Source organism: Monocercomonoides exilis (assembly GCF_001643675.1).
Source record: "Monocercomonoides exilis strain PA203 chromosome Unknown scaffold57-524287, whole genome shotgun sequence".
NCBI lineage: Eukaryota > Preaxostyla > Oxymonadida > Polymastigidae > Monocercomonoides > Monocercomonoides exilis.
In genome coordinates, this window is record NW_027150602.1 from 85,999 (window position 1) to 112,463 (window position 26,465).

Here is a 26,465-nt window from a genome sequence, read left to right on the forward strand (position 1 = left end):
TGAATATACCTGCACACTTTTCAGTATTTATTGATTAATGTCAAAGTGAATTTTTCGAACCGAAATCTTTGAATGCAAAATCTGATTTCTAAAATAATCACCCATATTTTATCTTCACATCAAAATTTTATCTCAACCCTATTTTTTTGAAACTTATTTTTGCTTTTTTGATTTGTGAAAAGGCTAAAAAAAAACAAAATAAATAGACTTTCTGATATTTTTGTTTTTTTGGAATTCTGTCAAAAAATTATTTTGAAATTTTTATGAACAAAAAAATATTCAAAATTATTATTATTGTTGGACCCAGATCAAAGACATGCTGGCTGTGAAGTGAATATATCATAATGAACGTTTCAAGCCACAGTATCACAATTCTGCATTCCTATATTATTATTTAAACTTGTTTTTGACTTTTTCAATAAAATTTTTAACCTTTTTTTCTCATTTCACTGTTTATGCATAAAACACAATTTTCGGAACAAATATGAATTTGTTTAAATATTTAAGCACATTAAAAATAAAAACAAGGTGTTATTTATTGTATTTTTGAATAAAGCATTGGAATGAAAAAGAATTGAACAAGAATTTGAAGCGAAATGGAAGAACATATGAAAATTTTGATCTGAAAATTGTTCGTCATATTCAAATATTTTGTTGTTTTTTCTTTAAGATATCATTTCATTTCAAATTTGTTTTTATTTCATTTCATTAAATTTTAAAAACAAATGGATGCATGTCTCTGAAATCATGTTTTTCAAAAAAAATGAATGAAATGAGAAAAAGTGTTCAAAAAACAAGTTGAGAAAGTTTTATACTAGTTTAACTTATAAAAAAGAAACGATGTGGGGGAAAATACGGACTTTCAAGCTTTTTATGCACAAAGAATGAAAAAATTGTTTCTCTCATAACTTTATTTCGCTGTCTCATATTTCAAAATAAATTGGATTAACATATCTTAAAGCTGTCATTATTGAAATTAAATCATAAAGTTTTGTGACATTCCGCATTTGTCAAAAAATGGACACATTTTTTTCAAATTTTTTGATCACAAAAAGTTCATCTCAGGTCATAATTTTTCTTTGAAAATGCCTGAAGTCAAATATTTTGTCCCATGTATTATGATATGATAGCTTAAAACTTCAAACAAAAAAAATATTCGCTGGAAAAGCAGCAAGTCAATGATCAAAACATAAAATTATCACAATCCTCGATCTTTTTGAAAAACATGAAATATTGGGGGAAAAATACTAAAAAAGGAAATTAAAACATTTCAAACATTTCTGGTTATTTTTTATTTTCATAGGCTTGTGTTAAGCTAAAAGCATGACAAAAAAGAAAAAGGTCTCGATAAAGAAAAAATGTCAAGATAAAATCATAGCTTTATATTTGAAATAAAATGATGGTCTTATTCATTTCATGCATTAAAGATGAATAACAAATTAAAAAAGTTATTTAATAATGAAACCAGTAAAAAAGAAAGAAATATATCATTATTCATAAATAATCATTTGCAATAATGTGACAAATAAACCATTTAATCCAAAGAAATATGATGATACAACAATAATCAAGAAAAACCGAGGAAACAAAAAAGAATATAGATGGAGGATAATATTTGTGTTTTTCATTTCTGATATGGGTGAAAGTTTTTGAAATCATAACTTTTTTCGTTGTGATGATTAAAGAAAAAAATTTTTAATATATAAAAAGAAGTTTTTCATTCAAATGTTAAATTCTTTCTAATGATTATTAAAGACAATGATTGAGATGAAAAAAAAGACAAAGAAGATTTTTGAAGATATAGGACAGAATTTTTTGCTTTATGAATTTTGTTCCACACAATGCTTCCAAAGATTTTTTTCTTCTTTTTAATATTTCTATATTTTATTTTGCACGAGAATGATAAATTTGCAATTATTCGAATCAGAAATAGTTTGGAACAAATCATCGATTTTTTCATAAATGCAAGAGTTCTGTCCCATATTACAACTTTCGGTGTTCAGAAAATAATATTCAAAACAAATTTTCAAATGGACTATTTTTTTCACCCTTTCACTTTTGTTTTCATGTGTCAAACACTCCTCTCTCCTTTTCTCAAAACTGTTTTTTCATCTCCAATTCTCCTTTTCTGTTGATATGCCTTTGTTTTTCAATGTCAATTCCTAACAGCTCTGTGCCTTGTCTTATATCAATAATTATCAGCCAACAACAATGCTTCAGATAACACACTTGAAACAAAATAGCTGTTTCAGAAATATTATTTTTGGGGGGCACTTCATTTTTTTTCCAATAAGAAAACACATGATGGTTCAAATTGTTTTTCATTTTCATTCATTCCTTTGCCGTTGTATTTCCAATTCAACAAAAAATAACAATAACTTAAAATAAAAAATAAAAACAAACACTCGTTTTCGCTCAAGAAATCAGCCACCTGCTTTTTGCTTGCGATTCGGAAACCGCAACAAAATTTCTTCACTGCGACTGACCAACTTGAGCATTCACAATGCCATCACTTCTGTTTCTGCTTCGTCACCCAAATGCCAACTTTCTTTCCCCTCTCCTCATTCGGTGTTTCAAATTGTTCAGAAAGTTCGATCCACGCTCATTCTGTTTGTTTGTCGTTTCCATATTTCTTCTTTTCCAGTTATGTGCTCTTCAACCACAAACAACTACAGATATGATGTGTCGCAGAAACTGCTACTCCCAACATCGCTTCCTCTGCCAACATCGCTCACATTTTCATCGTCGATTGCATCAGATGCTGTCACAACCATCATCTCTGCTGGAAAGTGCCCGAAGAACTCTCGCTTCAGCTCCACGAGCGTGGGCCTGCTCTTCGCCTGCAGCATCACGCACGCTTTCGCCGTCTCACCAAAACTGCTTGTCTCAACCACCCCCATGTTCGGCCTCTCCCCATTCTTTATCTTCTCTCCAGCCGTCTCAGCCTCATACTCCCCAAACGGGATCTGCAATGTCAGGCACTCCCACAGCATCATCCCTATCGAGAACACCACCGTCTTCTTCGTCGCATGTTTCTTTGTTCCATTCAACAGCTCTGGTGCCTTCCACCTCAAACACTCCTTTCTGTTGTCTTCATCATCCTCAAAGGCAGATGAGGGCAAAGAGTCGCTTTCATCATCACTTGCTGATGTCACGACTGTTGATGAAGAGATGGAGGACGAAGTGTCTGAGCCTGATGAACAATCTGAGTTCATGGCAATGCAGATGACCATGTGCTCGGAGAAAAGAATAATGTGGGGACTCAAATTGACAAGGGATTGAAGTTTGTTTTCCATCTCATCAAATGAATGGAGCGCCCCATTCACCACCCAGAACAGGATCTGAGCAGCTGTCATCTCCCTCTCTTCAAGAGTGCCTATTGCCATCTCCTTTGTTTTATTCCTTCCATGCAGGAGCATGAACAGCGAATCCCTCAAGTCCACAATCAGCTTTTCATGAGGCGATGAACAGGCCATTGCATCCACCAAATTCGACATCGACGAGGTTGTCGGACACAAATCCTCCCCTCGAACAAATGTGGTTTCTGTGTCAGTGGATGAGATGGATGAAATTGATGGTGAAGGAGTTCGCTTTCTGGTCTCTTCCTCATCATCAACCTTCTCCAGCATCCAATCTGGAATCTTGTCTGAATCCTTTCCTAATATGAATTCTGTTGAGCCACTCTCGGAAAGAAGATGCTCCGATGACTCCGAGTGTCCCAAACTTTTCTCATACACCCTCTTCTTTATCCGATCCTCATTCTTCTTCTCAGCTTCTCTTTCAGCTCTCCTCCACTGTGCCTCAGGTGACATCTCCATCGTCACCATCTCAATCAGCTTCGGATCCTTTTTCACTGTGTCTTCCACAATCATTTCCAATTCTTCAGTCCTTCTCTTTTGTTTTCTCCATCGAACAGCCAATATTATTGAAACAATGAGAACAATCAAAAGAATAACAACAAGCACAATCACAATCAACAACCAATAAGATTTCCTTTCTTTTCCTCCTTCCACCACTTTTTCATTTTCTGTCTTTGATTCGGTTTTGTTCTTCAGTATCTGTGGAGAAGTGGAAGACGATTGTTTTCCAAATAGAATCATCACTGATACCTCTGTTTCATCTGTAACCTTTGAAACATTTTCTGATGGGATTATTCCAATCACTTCAGTTTCCGATTCAAAGCCATCTTCTTCAAACTGATATGTCTCAACCAACTCCACATCCCCTGTTTTATACACAAGTCTGAATGACAAGTCGCAAGGCACAAAAAATGATCCCTTGAATTTTATTCCAATGTTGCTTCCTTTTTCATTCACTGAAACATCTTCCAGTTTTGGAATGAAGAAAGGAGATGAACTTTCTGCTGCTATCCCTCCAAAGCTGCATCCATCATTCAAGATCCAAAGAGAAGAATTATCCTTCAATCCATCTCCCCCTTTCAAGCTGGAAATATTCAATAAAGTTGAATCCGAGCAAATAATGTTTCTTCTCATCGAAGGATATTTTTCAATGAATGGATTATTGTTCAAAAACTCTCCTTTCTCAATTGTTATATTGCCAGCTAGCACCGATAATCCACCCGATGAAGCATTCGAAATTGTCACATATTTCATCATCAATGAAGAATTGGCAGAATGAACAAGCGATCCATTCCATTTGCATATCTCTTCAAAATCCCTGTTTCTCTCGTTTTCACTTTCTTTTCCAAGCACTCCAACAAATCGACATAAATCCATCAAAGCATCAATCGCATTGCTCAATTCCATAATGCTTCCTTTGTCAGACATGGAACAGCAGTTTGAGCAAGAGCAATTAGAAAGAACGATTTGAGCAGAAGTTGAAGAAGCCGAAAGAACAGAAGTGCCTTCTGAGTCCCTCGAACAGTTGTTGAATGAGGAGCTTCCAATGGAAATTGTTCCTGAAGTTGAATCATTTATTGAAAAGATACAGCCATCAGACAGTTTCACTCCATCTGCATCAATTCCATTGAATACAACTTTTTTGCATCCATCGATCACAAACACATTTCCCATTGTTTCAAAATTATTCATTTTCACATTTGTTATTGATGTCTCATCTCCACAAAGCAGAAATGAAGGCTTCTTGAATGATAAGAACGAGATTGAGCAGTTGTCAACATGAAGAATCCCCTTTGCAATGCTCAGCAATGATGAATTAAGAAAAACAACAGGCTGATTGTTGCTTGACCCTCCATCAGAAGAGAAATCAACAAATGAAAGAGAAAGCTGTCCACTTGCTTCATGAATGACTGAACTTCCAAAATAAGAAAACGATTGATCAAAGTTGAATTTCAATCTCTCAATCCGAACATTCTCTGATGTTGTTATGATATTTCCCTCATTGATATTAATTGTTGAGTTCAAATGCACTGAAGCAGCTAACTGAGATTGCAACGAGTGGAAAATCACATCCTTCGCTTCGCATTCCCCGTTCATGACTGTTTCCTCTGATATCAACAGTTGGGAATACGATGATGGAATAATGTGTTGCACTCCCTGATTCAATGATTGGCAAGGCATGCTGAACTCTCCACATTGCTTGCTATCTCCGTGGTTGCCTGTTGCTGAAGAAACAAATATCGTTTCACTCTGATATTTCACAACCCTCAGCAGAAGATCCTCTTCCCCAACAAATGAGTCTGTTGTACATCCCCATATTGCAAGATCCTTCACAAATGGTGTTCTGAAATCCAAAAGGAATTGCTCATCAACAATTTGTGTTTCGATTGAATGGCATCTCACATACACGTCCCTTCCTCTCAACGCAGAGTTGTCTCTGAATGTGATATTCGACAGCACAAAGTTCAGAGGCTGTTCAACCACCGAGGTGCATTCCAGAAACAGCCACCCACCTCTTCCTGTGCTCGAGCAGAAGCACTCAGAAATCGTGCAAAATGAGCAGTCAAAGCTTCCTCCCTCATTCAACACACAAAACATCCCTCCTCCCTTTCCACATTTCGATCCTCCACACTTCTTCATTGTTGTGTTTCGAATCACCAGTTTCAATTGCTCATCATCATTGTCATTTCGAATGATGGGAATATCATCTGTTGTGTTCTGGGTGACTTCTTCGAATATACTCCACTCGATAACAACATCTTGTTCAACTTCATTTCTCTCTCTTCTTGAACTCTTTGAAATGCTCAATTCGCTTGCTCCTTCCAGATCAATATTCTTCATTGTCAGATTTTGAATGTTCAAAATCGTTGTTGATAACACAGAAACAACATTTTTTGAAAAGCTTAGTGACTGAATTGTTACAAATTCCAATTGAACTGCGCCTCCGTCTGCCTTGATCAGACCAAAATTAATTATTTCTTTTCCACTTTCTTCATTTTTTGTGAATGAGCAGTCTTTCAGAGTCAACAATCCTTCACTTGATCCAACATGCATTAAATAACTGACTCCACCTGTAAATGATGATGGAACAACAAAGTTTATCAGCTCGAAATCGGTAATTCCAGAAATCTTCATTGCTGCTTCCCCTTCTCCTTCAAGAGATGAGTGGCATTCCAAGGAGCACAATTTTTCTTCATCTGATTTTATTGAAATTCCGCCGAGATCAACACACTTCTGAAGAATCCCCTTTCCAATAATGTTCATATTCTTTTCATTTCCCTCAGGCAATCGATCCAAAGAATAATCGATTGACAGACAAGGATAATCTGAGAATCCGCAAGCACCCATATCTCTTCCTTTGTCTCCAATAAATATCTCTGAGCCAAATGCTCTCCAGAAATAGATCAGTGGAATAGCACTTGTTGTGTCGTCTCCATCAAACCCTCTCATTGAATCCAATGAAATATCTGCCAGATGTCCTGATACGAATGGAAGAGAAATGTTTGTGATGCTTTTTGTCAAGTTGGATGATTCGACAAACAGGTCATTTCCACATTTTGCAACATTTGGCTTGTCTGAACAAAAAACAGGAGATGAGATCACAAACGAAGAACAAACATCAATCAATTTCAGTGCCATTCCTCCCCCAAATCCAATCTTCCGTTCTTCAGCTGGTGCTGTGCATCCTGTGAATGTGTATGAAATAATGTTCAATTGAGTATTCCCTTTCATCTGCACATTGAGAGCCCCTCCTCTGCTTTCATCAGCCAAAACAGAACATCCATCAAAAACACATTCTTCAATAATTATTTCACCATTTGAATTTTCATTGTTGCTATTATCAATGCTGATACAGCCTCCATTTCCAGCTGCCCTTTCGATTTTCGTGAAATTGCTGTTCGTCATGTTCAACCACTGAGTGCTTATCAACTCGGTATTTGTGCTGCTTCCAGACAATGAAATCAATGGATTTCTCCTCAAATCAATCGATGAAGCTGAGAATTTGTCGATTATCAGGATCCCTGACTCAACAGACAAGAACAAAAATGTCAATTCTGATGATGGATTTTGAAGGGAAAGCGAACATTGAGACAAAGTCAGTTGTGAAGAAGACAAAATAAAAGTGGAGTGTGACGAGAGAGAAGAAGGAAGAGAAAAGATAAGCGCTGATAATTCTGTTTCAACACTTGCTGTAATCATCTCTGAATTGGTCATTGAACTTGTTTCAGAGACTGTCCAGCCACTTTGATCATCATTTCCTTTGATTTCATGTTTCTGTTCTTCAAATGTCAATTCATCGCTCATCAAAATCATTCCATTCACAATAATTTTCTTTGTTCCTGTTTGCCTTGTGAGTGAATGTTTCATTGCCAAACAAGGGAACTGGACAATTCCACAGTGCGAATGATTGGATGCCTCAATATCGCTCACATATATTTCTTCTGGAGTGGGAAGGAGATAGATGCACAGAGGAATGGCCACACTCGTATTTCCATTGTCATATCCTCTCACTCTGTCGACAGAATCCAAAGAGGCTGTCACACATGTAATATTTTGTGAGTTTGCAGTTTCTTCCAGATTTGGTGAAACGACAAAAATATCTCTTCCCCATTTGGCTGTATTTGTGCCAAAGGAAGAAGATATCAGGAAATCTTGATTCTCATTCATCAATTGAAGAAGTATTCCTCCTCCGAGACCATTTACTATTGAACAATAGCATTCATCAAAAGATCCACCATTCACTTTCACTTCATTATCATTCCCAACACATAGCTTCATTGATCCTCCATTTTCTGAACTTGTGCTTCCGCATCCTGAAAATGAACAAGAATTCAAATTAGCATTGACCTTGTCGTTGGAAAATGAGATGACAGAAGCTCCACTCGTTGTTCTCTCAATTCCATTAAAGGTGCATTCGGATATTATCAATGAAATTTCATTTGTTGAAGAAAGCGAAAATAACGAAGTTGTGGAGATAGTCTTTGCCCAGTTCACACTATCCATCTGAAACATCCCATTCTGAACATTTATCAATTCTGTAGTAAATGCTGTTTCTGAAGATTGCCCACTTTCAGCAGATATGTTCAGTCTACTAATATGCATCTCTCCTGCTCCACTTATCTCAAACAGCCTTGAGGCACGATTATTTGCATGTGCCGAGTTGTGCACAAGAATAAAGTCTCTGACAGTCAATGCGCCTGTTGAGACTGAAAAAAGAGTAAAACCTGATTCTTCTAACTCTGTCTGCACAGTTGTGCTCAAACCACTTTGGCCATATATTGTGTATGTGTTGGAACTGCAGTCCACGCTTTTGGTCTCTGTAATCGTTCCTGCGAGCATCTCGATATCCTTCACAAAACCTGGAATTAGTTGACTCAAACAATGGCTGATGGTGCTGCATGGATGACTTTCATTCAGTCCACATGCAAATGTATCTTTGGCATTTGGTTGTGAATCAGTTGAAGAAACAAATCTCACATTTCCAAAATCGTTTCGAAGCCATTCGCTTCTATCAACAATGGAATATAAGTCTGTACAAACCCTATTTGATGTATTCCTTGTGGAGAAGCAGCTTGGGTCAATGTTGTTTGTCGATGATCTATGAAGAACAATATCATGTCCTCCTTTTACACAGGTGTTATTGTGGAAAAAACAGAAATAAAACAATGTCCCGTTGTTATCTGCATTTAGCAATATTCCAACAGCTCCTCCTCCATTCACGGAATGACAATTACGGAACAAACAATTTGAAACGATAGCCTTTCCAAATGAACACCAATGTTGAATTGCACCTCCAACGGACGATGTTGAATGATTTACTTCGCAAGAGATAAAAATTGAATTTATGACACATTTTTCCTGTCTTTGGGTTTTTATTTGATTGAGTTCAATTGCCCCTCCATCATTGCCAGATGAGCAATTTTGAAAGGAACAATCGTCTACCATTGACTGCACAATAACATTTTCAAATTGAATTCCTCCACCTCCAAATTCTATATTTTTTGTAGCACATGAGCATTGTGCAAACGTGGAATGGAGAACAATGCATTCTGCAATTTTCAATGCATATATTCCTCCTCCTCTTGTCGAGGAAGCGTTGCATCTTGTGAATGAAGAATTCTCAACTCTGAGAATTGCATTTTCATTGTCATGCACATAAAGGGCACCTCCTTGTGGGGATGTGCAATCAACCCATTCGCACAATGAAAATGATTGGCTGCTAGTTGTGTCCATTTTTTCTTTTCTTTGGAGATCATTCATCTCTCTTTCCCCGTAGCTTATTGATGTGTTTTTGCACACAAATTCTTGTGAAGAATAAGATCCACTCGAAATCCCTCCTTCAAAGGCATTCACGCACGAATAAATAAGGCAATTTTCCATTGAACTCAACAAGCATGAATGCTCCATTTGACAATCACAGTTCTTGAAGGGCTTCATAGAAATGTTCCTGAAGGCACAGTTATTAATTTGTTCACTTTTGCTCTTTCCAGACAACAGAAAATAGTCTGAGGATGATACAGTCAGATCTGTCATGATCGAATTTCTCAAAACGACATAATTTGAATCATCAGATGAAAATATGAGACTGGAAGGGTTCAGATTCTTTTGGGGGATCAAACTCAAATTCACCATGCAGATTGACCCACTTTGCAAATGAAAAGGAGTTGTTGATTTTTGGTGGGAAATGCAGGAATCAATTGTGATTGTTGATTTATCTGTAATTAGGATCAAAGGTGAAGACAAATGTTCAATTGCCAAATTCTTTACTCCAATTGTGGAATTGGAAAATACAAAAAATGAATAAACAACTGTCGATATTCCTGATTGCAATCTTTTCACTTCTGAGAATGTATTCTGATCAAATAAATAATAACTATTTGTCTTAGAGATAAATTGTGAATCATTAAAATTGCCTTGACCAAAATAAATGCAATTAATCAAAAAATATTAATGCCAAAGAATACCTTTGTTTTTCAATATTGCAGCACCAGAGACATTTTGCGCTTCAAGTTTCCTCCAAAGAATCAACCATGCAAAAAGGAACAAATGCATTCTCTTTTGGGATGAAAATCAATTTTGATTTGAAAATTTTTATTTTTTTCCGGATGATCAAATTGAAATAAATAATGGTTTTCTGCGCAATTGGTAAGATCAAAAAACTTCTTTCAGCAACCATTTTGTGAGTGTTTGGAAAACATCTGAGACAGTTCCAAGGCAACGCTATTTCCTCGGTCCTTTTCAGGAATGAATCGGTATTTGCTGATAAAGATACTTATTTTCACATCAAAAAATTAAAAAGAATAAATATAAAAAAGTTACAAACAAAAAGAAACGTCAAACAGAGAGAAGAAATATGTCCAAATTAATGCAACAAATGATGGGAATCAATCTTGCATCACCTGAATGAAAAAATCATTTGTAATCAGATAATGCTTTGTTTGTTGGAATAAGTTGAATTATTCCATGTTCTTAACAGTGCATTCACCAGAAAATAATAAGAAACTTATCTGACAAAAATTGTTGAATGATAAAAGCACAAAAAGCAACAAATGCCACACCTTAACAAATGACCCATGTTTTCACTTTGAATGTGTTGTTCCGAATTATTGAAAACTTTCTCTCCCAACCCAATCAGATGGCGAGTCTTTCTTTTCCATTCTCTTTTTTTCCCTTCTTCTCTTCTTTTGTTCATTAGCTCCTCAATTCCCTTTTCTTTGTCTCTTTCAATGAAAATTCTTTCCCTCAAAAATGCTTCTCAATTTCTCTTCTCTTTCATTTTTTCCTTCTCTTTTTTTTCCTTATCACCCTCCAATATGTCATATATTAATTCATCTTTTCTCTCAACTGTTATCATTTTTTCCTGTTCAGTCCTCACAAATCAAAATTTGCTCTTCTTTCAAAAAAATCTTTTCTGTGAAAGTCATCGCTATCAACTCCTCCTATTCTTCCTCTTCTTCTCCTATCTTCTCCATTGTGCTCTTCATATTCTCATCTATTTTGTCTTATTAAACCATTTCACCAGTTTCTTCGCCAAATTTTCCCAAATAAGTTTTTCCGCTTTAGTTGTCTCCAGTTTTTTTGCTTCTTCTCAATTTTGTATGTTGATTCATTATATGCGAATAGCTATTGTTTGTGGTTTAAAAATACTCGCATGCTTTTTCTTCAGCGAAAAGATCCTTTCAAGAAGCCATTTGTGCTTGTTGAGAGGAAATGTTTTGTGAACCTTCTTTGCATATACACTTTTACAAAAAAAGAGTTTAAAAAGATTGCAAATAATCAAAGAAAGAAATCAAACATGTTGTTATTATAAGTTAAAAATACATTTTGTAAAATAAAATAAAAACAAAAATTTAATCTCTTTCTTTTTTCAATTCTGAATATTTTTCATCATTCAAAAAAAAAAAACAATTTTAATCAGCAAACAAGCACAAACACAATTTGCCCTTCTTTGCAAATCAAGCATTCTCATTGCGAATTACTGATTACTCAATCTGCCTCTTCTCCCTTTGTAATCGCTTGCTCCTCGCGTTCCTTCCTGCATTGATTAAGCCTCCATCTCTTCCTTCTCTCTCATAAACTCCATCCTTTCACTTTCTTTTCCACCATCTTCTTTTCTTTCTTCTGTCCCATGACTCGATTTCAATTGCTCCAATAATAATGTCTTTTCTTCCCATGCAAATCCTTCCAATACGGAACCACCCCAAAGCCAGTGCTTTTCTGATAAATTGTGTGTATTTCAATAAAAAGCAGGTATATCTTCAAATGCATAATCCTTAAATTCCAAAAGGGAAAAAAGAAATATGAAAGTGAACAGCACAGAACAAATGAAAAAATCATTCAAACCTCACAATAAACACAGAGTTATTGATGCCCAATTGCAATTCCAAGCATTTTTTCAATTCAAAGCAGCCAAAGAATTTTCGATAAATCAGATAAAGTTTCAATAAAAATGGAGACATGTTCGATGAAGAATGTCTATCTGAATAAAATCGAATGCTATCCTGAAAAATTGTTGAAATTTCAGAAATCGTTTTGGCTTAACTTTCCAAGGAAAATAAGACGCATAGACAATTAAAGATAATTTTGGCCAAAAAATAGCAGTGCGCTCAAGTGCATCCTCGGTTAACGTGCATGGCGTTTGTTGTATTTTGTGGAACGAATCAACATCTGCTCCACGATTGGCAACAATTTTGCTCAGGCGGATGAAAAGGAGCATGTTGTTGAATTTCATTTTGAATGCTTTGCCTTTTTTCGAAATTTTGTTTGTTCATGTTGTTGAGCTGCACCTGAAGAATGTGGATTTTTTTCTGCTTAAATTAAAAAAAAGACCTGCTTCAAATCCTTTTGATGGTGCACATCCATCGCAAAAAAAGAGAGAAATAGTTCTTGCTCTTTCTATCTCGGAATTGCTCAAATTATATGTTTTTATTTGGAATTTTAAGATATCAAGACATTTTTTATGGTTCAAAAAATAACTTTTTTAATTATGAGTTAATTATTCCTTTTTTAATTCTTAAATTTGATCATAAAATTGGCTGTTCTTGTTGAAACAATCCTTTCTTTTGAGCTTTGACCAATAAACGTTGATTTATTTTTTCGAAGAAATAATTTTTTATCAGATGAACATTTCTTAATAAACAATATTCAGAAAGCCATAATGATAAACTTATCTCTTTGAGGAATATCATTTTGTTATATTGTGAAGTGACGTGAAACTTCAATTTGAATCAGCCATTTTTGATAATTGGTGTGAATAATAAACACTTATTCTATTACATATTTTTATGTTCGATTCATTTTGATTATTTTTTTAAATGAAAGTTGCAAATTTTTGCATATATATATATACAATTTCTTTTCTATTCTATTCAATTATTTTAATAAGATATTTATAAAACAAATACTAGGCAGTTAGATTTGAGTATCAAAATTGAATCATAAAACATAAAATTACATCTCTTTCGCTCATTCTTCCCACATCATTTGTCCATCATCTTCATTTCTGTCGTTGCTAATGCATGAATACTTCGTTAACAAAGAGCTTACAAACATAGGAGATGCTGGCAAATCAGCACCATCAATTGTCTGGGGCTTAAAAGCCAAAAAGGAAGATGAACAAGAAATTGGACGAGATAAGAATATTGGATCAAGTTGTTGTATGGCCAATGATGATATAAAATAATTAAATGCAGAAGAGTTAGTGTTGTTTTTAACTGCAAATTCATTTGAATTTGAAGAAGATGCACCAACAGTTTCGTTTTTGCTTTTGAGATGTTGCTTTGCTGCTAAAATCCATTTCTTGCAAAATTCGGATTCACCTCCACAAAAATATTTGAATAAATCCGTTGTATCTGATTTTTCGCTTACAGAAAGCTTCGATAAATAATTACTGAGAGGACTAAGATCAGGAACTGAATCAGCAATATTCAACAATGATTGAATTTCTGAAATTCGTCTTGAAGGATTAAAAAACGTTGGCTCTCGCATTTCGAATTGTTTAAAGCTCGTTACTAATTGTGATTACATTTCAGAAAAAACCATTTATTTTTGTTTATTACGATAATTTCAAACAAACCATGTTCATGAGATAACATTCCAAAAGATCTGTCAAATTGAGCTTCCTCAAAAAATGGTGTTTCGTCTTCGATATTTGAAAGGCGAAAAGAAGCAGCATCTACAAAACGAGCAATATCATTCATTTCTTCATTTATTGAAGAAAATGCTTCATCCTGTAATCAAATCAAGTGATGTTACAAATAAAGAGCATGATTAAAAAATGTGTCATTATTTTACAATGAAATGCGAAATACAATTGCACGAGTTAATTTTTGGGCTGCAATTAGAATTCCAGTAAGCTCAGTTATTAAAATTGAACTCTGAACTTTTTCCGGTTTATCTCGAGATCTATCAATAGTCTGATCAATGAACTCATATCCTGGTCCAGATGGACCTGGATGAAGTTGGGCTGTATGAAAAGATGACATTCTTTCCACGCAAACTAAAAAATTTATTATACCCTGGATCAAAAGAAAAGATTATAATTTATGTTTGAAACAACATCATATTCGAGCTCATGATTATTTTGCCTAAAATCCTGTTTTGCTCAACAGATAAAAAAACAAATATATTTCTGAATATCTCAAAAAATAAATAATAAATGAATCTTTTTCGAATTCTTATAAAAATAACATAAGAAACAAATAAATCAACCAAACTCTAGGTTGATTATGAAATTAGGAAAAAACTCAAATTAAAATATACAAAAAAAAAAAAGCAAAAACAATTAATTTATGGGCGGTATGCAGCAGTAATGTTGTTGTACTTAATGAAATCACTAACGGACATGGAAACAACTCCTTTCTTTGAGTTTGCAGCGTGAACAGCTTGTCCATTGTTTCCAACCAACCCAACATGCCCGGACCTGTACAAAATATCGCCTGCTTTTACACTGCTAAGGGAAACAGTTTTAATTCCACTACTTGGGTATCCAGATGTTGTTGAGGGAACTTTCTTTCCAATTTGTGAATATGCCTTGTAAACTAAGCCAGAGCAATCAAAGCAATTTGGTCCAAGACGGCAGCATTCTCCAGCACGTCCCGTACATTGAGCTTGTGAATACCCTTTTCCAACTTGGTTAAATGCGTACTTTACAACTTCATCAATTCCATTGGATTCGCGCAAAGGAGAAAATTCGTTTCCAAAAGTCGTGAAGAAAAATGAAATAACAAAAGCAAGCATGTTTGCCTAACCCCTCAATAAATGATCTTTTCCTTTTATAAGATTATTTTTCCAATTTTCATAATTTTTCCGATGGCTAAGATCCTCTTTTGATGGGAAATATTCATGAAAATTTAACTTTTTTTGAATACCAATGTGGCAATTTTACCTTTTGAAGAAATAAAAAGGATTGATTGTATTTTTTGTTTTGCAACAAAAAAAATATTATCTGCATGAAAATTTACCAAGATATATTCGCACTGTGTAGAATCAAGTGAAGAACAAAATGAAAAAATGAAACGAAGCTTGATCTAATTGAAATTTTTTCTAATTTTAGAGAATTAATTATTTATGAATAATTCAACATTTCATTTTCAATCAAAATATGATATTTTGAAAGTGATATAATTATATTTTTCAAAAAGAATTTCAAAAAAGTTATAAACATCATTTCACTTCTCGAAAATTGCAATAGTTTTTTCTTATGTAAAGAAAAACACTTTAACAGAAAATATTCTCTTTCTCTAAACTTTCAGATAAAAATTGGTAAAACAATTAGCATTCATTCCGCATTTCACCATTAAAATAAACATCAAATCATTTTTGATGATAAGTCACAAGCTATTTCCAATGAAATAAAGTTAATAAAGCATTTGTTACAGAAAAATTTAACCGAATCATAAATTGTCCATTCTTTTTTTTCAAAACATTAAATAAAATGCCTTTTATGTCAATGTAAATAAACTGAAAAATCGCTCGATACAAGAAAAGACATGGATAAATAAATCCATTTTTTTTAAAAATGTTAAAACTAAAAAAATTGAAAGAAATCAACAGCAAGTGAAGGAAATGAGCATCAACAATGTCCCAGTTCTAAAATCTGACTTCGTAATTACCAGAGAGTGTGAGTGTTTTGAGCCCCTTGTACATCTTGTACGTGGTGTCAGGAGAAAGATCGAGCTTTGTGAGCTTCAGCGACGATGCTGTGAAGTTGGGTATTTTGAAGTGGAGGCAAGCGATCGGTCTCTCTTCGCAGATGGTGTCCTTGTCTTCGAAGTCCATCGTGCCCTGGATGGTTATCTCGCCTGTCAGTGGGAGACGGTTCACTACCCATCTGCCCAACTGTCATGCGGGAAAAAGAGGAAAATAAATATGTCATGTTTGAATTGATAAATACACATTTGAATATTTATAGTAATAAAAGAAGAAAGATTAAATAAAAAAGATAAGAATATGGCAAATTCATACGTGTGTGGAAACATCATAAGTGAATCCTCCAACAGAACACGATGCTCCACAAGATTTGATGCAGCGTGGCATTTTGAAGTCGATGTAGCAGTCTTCCACAGGAAGAGAGCGAGTGTTGCGCGCAGCAACCTGTCAGATGCAGAATATGAGTGACAGAGATAGATAGAGAAAGAGAAAGAGAAAGAGAAAGAGAAAGAGAAAGAGAAAGAGAAAGAGAAAGAGAAAGAGAAAGAGAAAGAGAAAGAGAAAGAGAAAGAGAAAGAGAAAGAGAAAGAGAAAGAGAAAGAGAAAGAGAAAGAGAAAGAGAAAGAGAAAGAGAAAGAGAAAGAGAAAGAGAAAGAGAAAGAGAAAGAGAAAGAGAATAAGAAATTATTAAATTGTTAAAGTATTTATTTAAGAGGAAGAAAAATAAAAGAAAGGACATTCAATAAAATCCAAAAAAAAAAAAAACAGTGATTAACACAATAAAATGAAAATCTCTATACATTTATTTCTCTCTCATTTCATTTCTCTCCATTCAAAAAGCACATTTCATATACAAAATTGAACACAAACCCCCAAAAAGAACCGCGCAGAGCCTGTTTGGACAAGAAACTCAGGTCGAACAGAAATTGGCGGTGGAACAGCAGCTGATGTGGCTCTATTGAAAAACAAATAATCATAATAATTAATAACATTCAAATTGAAGTACAAAATATAAATAAATATTATTGATTTTTTCAGTTGGATAAATAAAAATAAAATATCAACGAAGAAGTTATCAAAACAATAAATGTGAATAATCTCCCAATTTTCCTAACAAAGAAGCACATCTCAAACAAAAAGTGGCTCAAATGATGAAAATGCTTTTGCAAGCAGTTTGCCCAGCAATGTCGAATGCAGACATCACAATGAGGTTTCATATCGTTTTCAAATAGCCTCAATTTATTTCCATTTCTTTGATATTCTTTCTTTCTCTCTCTCTTTCTCTTTCTTTCTCTTTCTTTACAAATTTCATTCTCCTCACATAAGCATCATACCCAGCTCTGTATCTCAGCAGCGTAAACATCCCGTCAGGCGGTACAAAGGAGACCACCTTCGACTGGTTCCAGCGGAAGTACCTGACACACGGGTGCAGCGACACATCGTCCATAATCGAAGGGTTTTCGAACTGCATCGTCAGATCAGGAACTCCGCTGAGCTTCGCTGTGCATTGGATCTCTCCGCTGATGTGACTGTTTTGTATAACACCCTCGCTGATTAATTATCGGCAAATTAAACATTAGTTGTAAGGGATTGTGCAGTGTTGTTATAGAAGAATATGCAACGCGTAAATGCAAATAATTCAAAAATATACAAAAGCATGAATAATACAAATAAACATTGTGAAATTCGAAAAAAAAAAGGAAATATTGGAAGTTTTAATCATGTTTTAAAGATCGCAAGAAAAGAAGCAAACGATCCAAATGATGCATTGAATGTTTCATTAATATCAATAAAGACTTCATTTTGAACATAAACAACTTTTGATTTTCTCCAATACATTGGTGAAGACATGGAATCTGGTAGTTTCGGATTAGACTGTTAAAACGCATTTAAAAGAATATATATTATAGAATAATTTGCATTTTTTTTCTTTGAAAAGCAAAAACAAACAATTACAGTTCCTGCTGAATAACCAGTAAATCCAGGAGTCTCGAGCATTTCCTTTATCAAATTAGGTTCTGTAATATTTGGATATCCTCCATCAATTAACTCTTCCATTAACTGTTTAATGAAAAGTACAATATTAATAATTGTAAGGCTTTAAATGACAAACCATAAATAGATAGATAAAATTCTGTCTCACTTTTTGATCAACAGCTTTCTCTCCAAAGAAATCGCATAAAACACGATCGACGTGTTCAAGAAACTTTGAGAATAAAAGTGCTGGGGCTTCAGTTTTTGTTGCAATCATATAAACCAAATTGTGTTGTTGATAATAAAATAAGAAGCAATCATGTTGCTCCGAGTATATCATTGGCTTCATTGGAACTTTTTCGTCAGTTTTCGTAACTGTCAAAAAGAAATCATCACAAAGCGAGCGAGGGTAAGCTTCGCCGTATGATCTTTCAAATATCAAATCACTGGATCAAAATTCAGTATGAAAAAGAAATTAAAATGCACGAATTTTAACATGTATTGAAGATAAATTTTATAAATGCTCCAACCCTTGCCCTGAGCAAATGTAAAAACTGTCAATCATTTATATGATCGTAAACCCTAAACAATTATGTCTTGTGATCTGTACCATCAATTTGAAATGATATCATTCACAAAAGTTTCAAAAGAGTATTCCATTGTTAAAAGAGGTCATTCGTTTATCTCTTTTTTATTTAATTTATAGTGTGCCACCTGCAATGCTTGGGAAGCCTCAATATCGCATGGCTTTACCAGATCTCCCTGCACAACCAATTTTTTTAGAAACCGAAACAAATGTCGATGATTTTGTGACATATCAATTTACTTCAATGGAAAAGGCTGCAAAATATCCTTTATTAACTGAGCCAGATCTTGGAGTTCCAATTGACCTTGTATCACACATAGCAAAAGTCAGTATGAAATCATTCATATTTTCATTAAATGTGTATATACTGGAATTTTTTAAATTTGTAAAGCTATTTTCCATGGTAATGACGCTAATCAAAAAGATCAAAATACTCTTTCTCCTGAAGATGAAGATCTTCTTCCAGATGATGATGATATAATGGCTATTCAACCTGCAGCTGCCAGGAACAGAAGTTTGGGTCATGTCCCTTGGATGAGAAAGGGACTTCTTATTTCAGATGAGCCAATGGATGGCGTCAAGCGACATTCCGTTTCGTTAAAACCGTATGATAATCTTTTTACTTTTGATGAATTATGAAACATTTTCTATTTTTTTTTCAGTCATCAAGCAAACGAACCACCTCCGTTTGAAGAAATGTATTCTTCAGTCGATAAAACATTTAAGCCATTAAATTTTGATACTCGTTCTTTCCGTCATCCGTCAAAGAAGCATTTAAGAGTGAAAGATTGCTCACCTCTTCTTCCAGCAGCAGATCAATGGGTCAATTTGTTTGTCTCCTTGTTTCTTATTTTTGCTGAATTTTGACTTATTTTCCTCAATTATATATGAACGAATTTGTTATATTTTGTGCCATCTGATAATACTTTGAAACATTCAGATATTGGCATGTCTCGTTTCCAAACGATCCAAAGCTTCCTACAGATGTTCGACTGGAGCAATCCATTCTCCAAAAACAAGAAGATACAACAAGCATATATTTACCAACGCCAGCTCACGAAATTGTTTGTTTTTTGTGCTAAATAATGAGAAATGTGAAATGAAAATTTCGTTTAAAAATTTTAACACGCAATTTTCTTTGCAGGAAGAATACAACGACATTTCAGATCCAACTTCAGGAGAGCACGAAACTGAAAAGGGCGATTTGTCGCTTCGCACAGAGCTGATGGAGGAAGATGACTACGAAAGTGCCTCCGTGTATGCAAATGATAGAGAATATTTCCGTGAATATGAATGGAAAAATGATTACTCTTGTGAAGCTGAAACGTATGGCGCATTTAATTGATTTAATTCACTCTTTATTGACTTTTTTATTCATATATTCAAATTCTTTTGATAAGCTTGACGCCTTCTCTTTATACGATGTCAGACTCCTTTGCTCTGATGCGAGATACACATGGAAGAACACTCTACGTGGAAATTGCAGGAAAATTAAACGTGTGGATGAAAGATAAATCAAATGAGAAAGAGCCAGATTCTGAAGAAAGAGAATCCAAAGAGAAAAAGAAACAAGAGATGCCTCTTTATGTTTATTTCCGTCTTCCTGATGAATCTGAAATGAACGCTCACGAGGAAAGAAGTAATATCATTGATGATCCAAACATTGTGCTCGATGAAATTCAGCTTGTAGAAGCAGACCAACTTTTGCAACAAAATCGAACCACAGCATGGAAGCCTCAATCATTTATTCATAGGCTATCAAAATTTGTTGATCCATCTGAACTTACAAAAGAAGATGCATATGAGGAGCAATCAGATATGCAGGACATAAACTCAGCTTCAACAAAAGCAGAACCTTATTAATTTTAAATTTTTTATTTCATTCTTTTTTTAAAAAAAAAAACTAAAATAAATTTCTTTGAAAGAAAAAATTGGAGATGCCGGGCTTTGATCCCAGTGCCTCTCGCATGCTAAGCGAACGATCTACCAATTGATCTACATCCCCAGTTGAGAAAACAACCTTTTTCATTCAAATTTATCAGATCTTATGTTTTCATTATCAAATTAGTTTAATATGAAGAATTTGATGAAAATAAAAAACATTGAAGAATCATTTTTAGCGTATTTATTTTTTAACTGAATTTTTTTTATGATACGCTGGCTGTGAAGATATTTGAAAAGCTGATTTTTATCTTCTTTATTAACCGTATGGGATAGACAAGGCAAAATTATTCATGAGAAAAAAAAAGATTTCACATTTTTTTTATTATGAACATATCACTGATCCTTTTTGAAATCATTCTTTCGTTCGAGTTTTGATCAAAATTTTTATCTCAATGGGATTCTGAAAAGAATTTTTATTTTCAAAAAACATCATCATGTGTAATATGAATCAACCGTTGTTGTTCATTTTTTCATAATCCCATCTAGAACAAAATTTTGATGAAAACTCGAACGAAAGTGTGATTTCGAAAATGATTAGCCATATCATGATAACAATATTCTTTTCATTTTTTAACAACAAGAATAAAAGTGATAATAATATTGAATGCATAAATAGATTTATTGATAAATTTACAAATCTTTTTCATGCATTTCTGAATTTTCACTGACTCCAAAGAAAGAAATAAAAATTTCGCTTTCCCTTTTGGCATTTTGGAGGAAATATTTTTTTAATAAAATTTGTTCCACACAATGCTTTCAAAAAAAATTTTTTTATAATATTCCTGTTTTTATTTTGAACGAGGATGTCAGAATTGTTATGACACTGTGGCAGAAAAAGTTATGAACAAATCATTGTTTTTTTATTGAAGCAAGAATTCTGATCCATTTGATCATTTTTTGTTGTTCATGAAATGTTAACAAAATTCAAATTATATTAAATAAAGTTGGGCACAAGGTTCCTTTATGGAGACCTATAAACTTTTCATTTCATTTTATAAAAAGGATTTGCGTTTTAAGTTGACATTTATCAGCACTCTTTAATGTTGATGAGAGGTCTAATTTTATAATTGAACATTTTTTTGGGTTTTCGATCTCTTGAACAACTACAGATATCACACAAATTACCGGACAAGATCAAATTCACAATAACTGCGAGAGGAATAATTCTGACAATTTTCCTCAAAATATATCTCATCAATAAAAACCCATTTGATATTCAAATCTTTCAAAACAGCTTCATTTATGCTCAGAAAAAAAATCATTATTTAATTCCCGGAGAAAAAGGATTTTGAGTTTCTCCGAGGTTTTATCAATAATTTTTTTCTGAGCACAAATGAAGCTGTTTTGAAAGATATGAATATCAAATGGGTTTTTATTAATGAGATATATTTCGAGGAAAATTGTCAGAATTATTTCTCTCACAGTTATTGTGAAATCGATCTAATCCGATATTTGATGCGATATCGAGATCCCCTTATTGATATTTTTGAAAAAATATTTCGACAAGTTGTTTTAATAACAATAAAAGGACAATTTCAGGTTTTTTTAATTTGCGCATAAGCGCTATTTGCAGTTGAAATGGTAGATAATAACTCAATTATGGCATTGACATGAGATTTAATTTAAAAGACTCATGAAAGTTATGATGAGAATAAAAAATTGCTCAGTGATTTTTAATTTTGATCAATATGTTATTATTTTCCTCACACACATTTATCATATCCTGACATTGCTTTTCTATCTATCTTTCTTTTATTTTCTCTTAGACCACAAATTATTTGGAAGAATGGAAAATATTTCTTTTGAAAAAAATTTTTTTTGATTGCCAATTAAAAAAATTTAAAACACAATGTGTTTTTATTTTTGAAATCATAACTTTTTTCGTGGTGTTTATTTTTCAAAGGCAATTTGTCATTAAGAAGAGATCTTGTATTCAAATTGTTTATTTATCACAACTGATTTTTTATCAACTGCTTTTGAAAAAATAAAGATGGAAATGTCTTAAACAAACTTATTCATTTTTCAATGTTCTTTTGTAGAAATTCTTGGGATATTTTTGAACCGAAAATTAGGAATGAAAAATATGATTCAAAGAATTATCACCCACATATTTTGAACAAAAATTTGTACTAGTTTAGCAAAATAATAAAGCAAGGGAAATCAATCCATGACAAAGTTATTATTTCTTCATTTTTCAACTCCAATAGACTCAGTGTGTTGATTTTGCAATTTGAACAATATTATTGTTTTTTTGCATAAATTGAAAAAAAAATGAAAAGTGTTTTTTCAAAAAAATTGACTTTAGCTTTGCATAGAATAAAATAAATCCAACTTAAAATTTCTTGATGCATTAAAAACATAAAAGAGTACGAATGAAGAGAAGAAACGCGATGAAAATGATAAAGAAACCATGGAAAAAATGATACAATTGAGTTAGTGAAACAAAGGAAAAATAAAATAAAATCGAAGAATAAGGTTTTAAATGATGTAAATTCTGACTTAAATATACCTTTCTTTCCCGAGAAATTATGTAATGATTCGTTAACTGTGTTTAAAAAAATAAATTCTTGGTTTGGGGAAATGAGTGCAATGCTCAAAAACGAATGAATTGGGGAAAAAAAATAAAGGAAAAAAAGAACGAGAAGTTCAGCAATAAACAGAATAACAAAAATATTAAAACCAAAAAATCAAAAATTGATCCTTTAACTATAAAATGGTTCTTCCAGATAAAGCAAATTTCATATCCTTCTCCCTCCTCTTTTCAAATACCTTTCTTTTCCTCTCTTTTCGTCTCGCTTTCTCTTTTTCATTTTCCGTCTTTCCTTTTAATTTTTCACAAAAAAAATTGAAAATCTTCCAACTATGATCAATTGATGAATCCAATGTTCCTGATTGGTCAATTTTTTCTTATGAAATATTAACGGCTCTCAGTTCCAACAAGTTATTAACTTTCACATTTTCTTTTTCCGTTTCTACTCTTAAGAACAAAATACACAAGTTGCAAAAGCCACAATAATTATCCTTCACTGCTCAAAACACCTGGACAATGCTGTTGATTTAACGAGTGCATTCATCTTCCTTGTATTCATGATACAAATATTGAATTCAATGTTTGGTATCATCAAATCAAATGAAGCACTTCTTTCATTTCTCTTCTCTTTCCTCTTCTTTTCCTCTCTCCCAGTCCACATTCATTAAAAGTTCTTCTAGTTCTTTTTCCATCTCTCTGCAAAATGTATCTCATTCACAACAACTTCAAAACCTTTACCATTGTCCAATCGGTTAATCAAGAACTAACAATCAGATTGATTAGCCAGCCGCGTAAGGTTGTGAAATTTCTAATGATTTTGAATAATATCTTAATTTCATTCAAATGCGATATTTTTTTTTCAGCACACCGTTTGAAAGCTAGAAATACATCAATAAATGGAGCAAAAGAAATTCAACAAACAAGCAAACAAACAAAAAATCATCCCAATTCTCCAAATGCTTCTCAAAGCCATCGAAGCCATTTCCACAATAATTTTTATGTATTTTTTCGTAATCATCTTTCTTCTTCAAAATCTTCAGCAGCTTCTTCATCTTTTTCAAATTTCTTGAAAAAATATTTGAAATTGTGTTACTCATGAATATCGCAGCTCCTTTAAATTTCAGTTTGAATGAGCAATATTTCATATTCAATCGCAATCACTATGTAAAAATTTCACTGATTAAAAAAAAACCTTCATCATGCTCACGGATAATTTTATTTAGCTTCTTTCCCAATTCATCAAAATTCAAAATAAAAATAATGATTTTGGTCACACCTTTCATTTATCTACTTCGTGAATCTCCAAAAATATCGCTTTTGTTTACAAAACCCAAAACATATAATTTTTTTGGTATGATCAATAATTTTTCAGTTTTTTATAAATTACATTTTGTCATGAAAGTTGAATAAGTTCGGAATATGGAGCAGATTTTCGATTTTTCAAAAGTCTCGTTCCATATTTCAGAATCTGATCTTGAGTTCCGAAATTAAAGAGTTTTCTGAAAAAACGAATATTATCGTTTAAAATTCGTTTTTTAAATTGCAGAGTTTTTTCAACAATTTTTTCAAAAAAAAAAAATGCTTATATCAAATTTATCATTGAATAAAGATAAAACTTTTAAGAATAGAGCAGAACAAATTGAAAGAAAAATGGATATTGCTGATGTAGATAATGCGGAGAATGAATTGCAAAAGTTGTCTCCAACTGATTATTTTTTGTGTTTGTGCATTACAAATAACTTTATATTACACAGTTCATTCTTTTTTCAACCTTGAAGAATTGTTTTCTGAACTGGAAGGATGTGAAGAGGATGAACAAAAACAGAAAATCTTTGAAATGAATGGACTTATGGACAAAATGAATGAAAAAGAATTACAATCAGCTTTTACGGTTAGGCTGTTCAACAAAATACTCAAAATGATTAAAGAAAAGAAAATGCCAATGGAAAATGCACTCGTCTTGCTGAAGCACATGGGATATTGCACATTCTGAAGAATTTATGGAGTCTGAATTTTAAACAATCTTCATTGAGGGATAGATTCGAGAAGATGATTTTTAATCAAAATGAGAAAAATGAAGAGAAAAATGAAAAACTGCAAACTGGTTTCTGTGAATGCTGTATTTCTCTTGGCTTTGACTTTCCACTTGAATTACTTTCAATTTGTGTGCCTTGTCTTCTGAAAGTTGCATTGAAGAAAGAGGAAAACGAGGAGGCTCAGAAAGAAGCGGAAATGGCATTATTGGCTTTGGGCACTATTGGATTTTGGGTTTGAGTACATTTTTACTGTTTTGATATTGTTGAATTGTTTTTTCTTCCTTTTTTGCATAGGAAATTGAACAAAAATTGTATTTGAATGACATGAGAGAATTCATCAAATATCATCAGGAACATCGCAACCTAACACAACTTGCCTATCAATCTGCTTGGCAATTTTTTGTAAACAGATTACTCAACGATAAAAGTAAGGAAATGGTAATCGCGAACGAGCTATGTTTATCAGAGAGTCAAGAAGAGAATTGGAAGAATTATTGAAATATGTGGATTGGAAGAGAAAAGAAGAGGAAAAGAAAGAAGACAAAGAAGAGTTTATTTTATTGAGATGGCTGAAAACACTGGACAAATTTTTTAAATGGTGTCATTTGCATAATGAAGAATTTGCTGGTCTTTTTAGCAGCCTAATGGACATGTTTGGAGCTGCAAAAGATAATCACAGATATATCAGCTATTTGTGTATTTGTATCTTTCGAAGTGCTTCGATAAAAAAATGCTGTGAAGCTTGATGACTTGTTGAAAAGTGGAACTGTTGGTGTTTTTGAAGAACTTCAGCAAGCAACATTAAGAGACGACAGCTCATATGATTGTTTTGTTTTCTTTTTAAAAATTTTCAGTAAAGTGAAAGAAGAAAAGGAGAATGAAAATGGCGAGATAAAACGAAAAGAGCTGAAAAGGAAGGCATTTGAAAAGATGGAAGAAGAAGGATTCGATGATTGCATCGTTAAGATGCGCTTTTCTTTGTTTGAAGAAGAAAGGTATTTTGGCTTTCTTAACAAAAATGTGGAGAGTTATTATATGCTCATGTAATGAAGGCATTTGGCTTGATTTTTTTTTATTAGTCCGTATGTTGCATAGCCATCGAAGAAAGACAGAAAACAGATGACAGAAAATGAGCAAGCGAAAAGGATTATGAGAAAAAAAAGAGATTATCTTCTATTCAAAATAGATAGCACCATCTGTCTTTGAGGCATATTCATAAAATTTTATTCGAAATTCACTTCATTCAATTTTCTTGTAATTGCTTTCCATTTCGATATTTTCTTTTTCACCTCCTTCACCTCCTTCACCTCCTTCACCTCCTTCACCTCCTTCACCTCCTTCACCTCCTTCACCTCCTTCACCTCCTTCACCTCCTTCACTTCCTT

General features: G+C 33.3%; 5 protein-coding genes across 5 annotated transcripts; 1 reads left to right on the forward strand and 4 right to left on the reverse strand.

Moving 5' to 3' along the window:
* Positions 1–1,731: 1,731 nt before the first annotated feature.
* On the reverse strand, positions 1,732–9,992 carry MONOS_5126 (uncharacterized protein; the record flags this gene model as incomplete). Its single annotated transcript, XM_067875247.1, has 2 exons — positions 1,732–2,337; positions 2,404–9,992. The coding sequence occupies one exon, from the start codon at positions 9,990–9,992 to the stop codon at positions 2,670–2,672; it is 7,323 nt and encodes a 2,440-aa protein (XP_067719952.1). The 3' UTR covers positions 1,732–2,337; positions 2,404–2,669.
* A 3,023-nt stretch (positions 9,993–13,015) lies between these two features.
* Positions 13,016–14,344, reverse strand: MONOS_5127 (uncharacterized protein; the record flags this gene model as incomplete). Its single annotated transcript, XM_067875248.1, has 3 exons — positions 13,016–13,870; positions 13,936–14,089; positions 14,171–14,344. 3 exons carry the CDS (start codon positions 14,342–14,344, stop codon positions 13,326–13,328), a joined length of 873 nt encoding a protein of 290 aa, XP_067719953.1. The 3' UTR covers positions 13,016–13,325.
* Positions 14,345–14,404: 60 nt separating this feature from the next.
* MONOS_5128 (uncharacterized protein) lies at positions 14,405–15,130 on the reverse strand. The gene has a single exon (XM_067875249.1). It carries the CDS (start codon positions 15,096–15,098, stop codon positions 14,649–14,651), a length of 450 nt encoding a protein of 149 aa, XP_067719954.1. The 5' UTR covers positions 15,099–15,130; the 3' UTR covers positions 14,405–14,648.
* A 614-nt stretch (positions 15,131–15,744) lies between these two features.
* Positions 15,745–18,561, reverse strand: MONOS_5129 (Adaptor protein complex 3 (AP-3), mu subunitA). Its single transcript, XM_067875250.1, has 8 exons — positions 18,515–18,561; positions 18,124–18,430; positions 17,961–18,071; positions 17,764–17,885; positions 17,345–17,560; positions 16,881–16,965; positions 16,326–16,454; positions 15,745–16,199 (listed from the first exon to the last, which is right to left on the reverse strand). Exons 1-8 carry the CDS (start codon positions 18,547–18,549, stop codon positions 15,951–15,953), a joined length of 1,254 nt encoding a protein of 417 aa, XP_067719955.1. The 5' UTR covers positions 18,550–18,561; the 3' UTR covers positions 15,745–15,950.
* Positions 18,562–18,606: 45 nt separating this feature from the next.
* On the forward strand, positions 18,607–20,501 carry MONOS_5130 (putative RNA polymerase II-associated factor 1; the record flags this gene model as incomplete). The annotated part of the gene is made up of 7 exons (XM_067875252.1): positions 18,607–18,635; positions 18,691–18,899; positions 18,962–19,175; positions 19,233–19,400; positions 19,511–19,634; positions 19,715–19,896; positions 19,971–20,501. The coding sequence occupies 7 exons, from the start codon at positions 18,607–18,609 to the stop codon at positions 20,431–20,433; spliced, it is 1,389 nt and encodes a 462-aa protein (XP_067719956.1). The 3' UTR covers positions 20,434–20,501.
* Between the last annotated feature and the right edge of the window lie 5,964 nt (positions 20,502–26,465).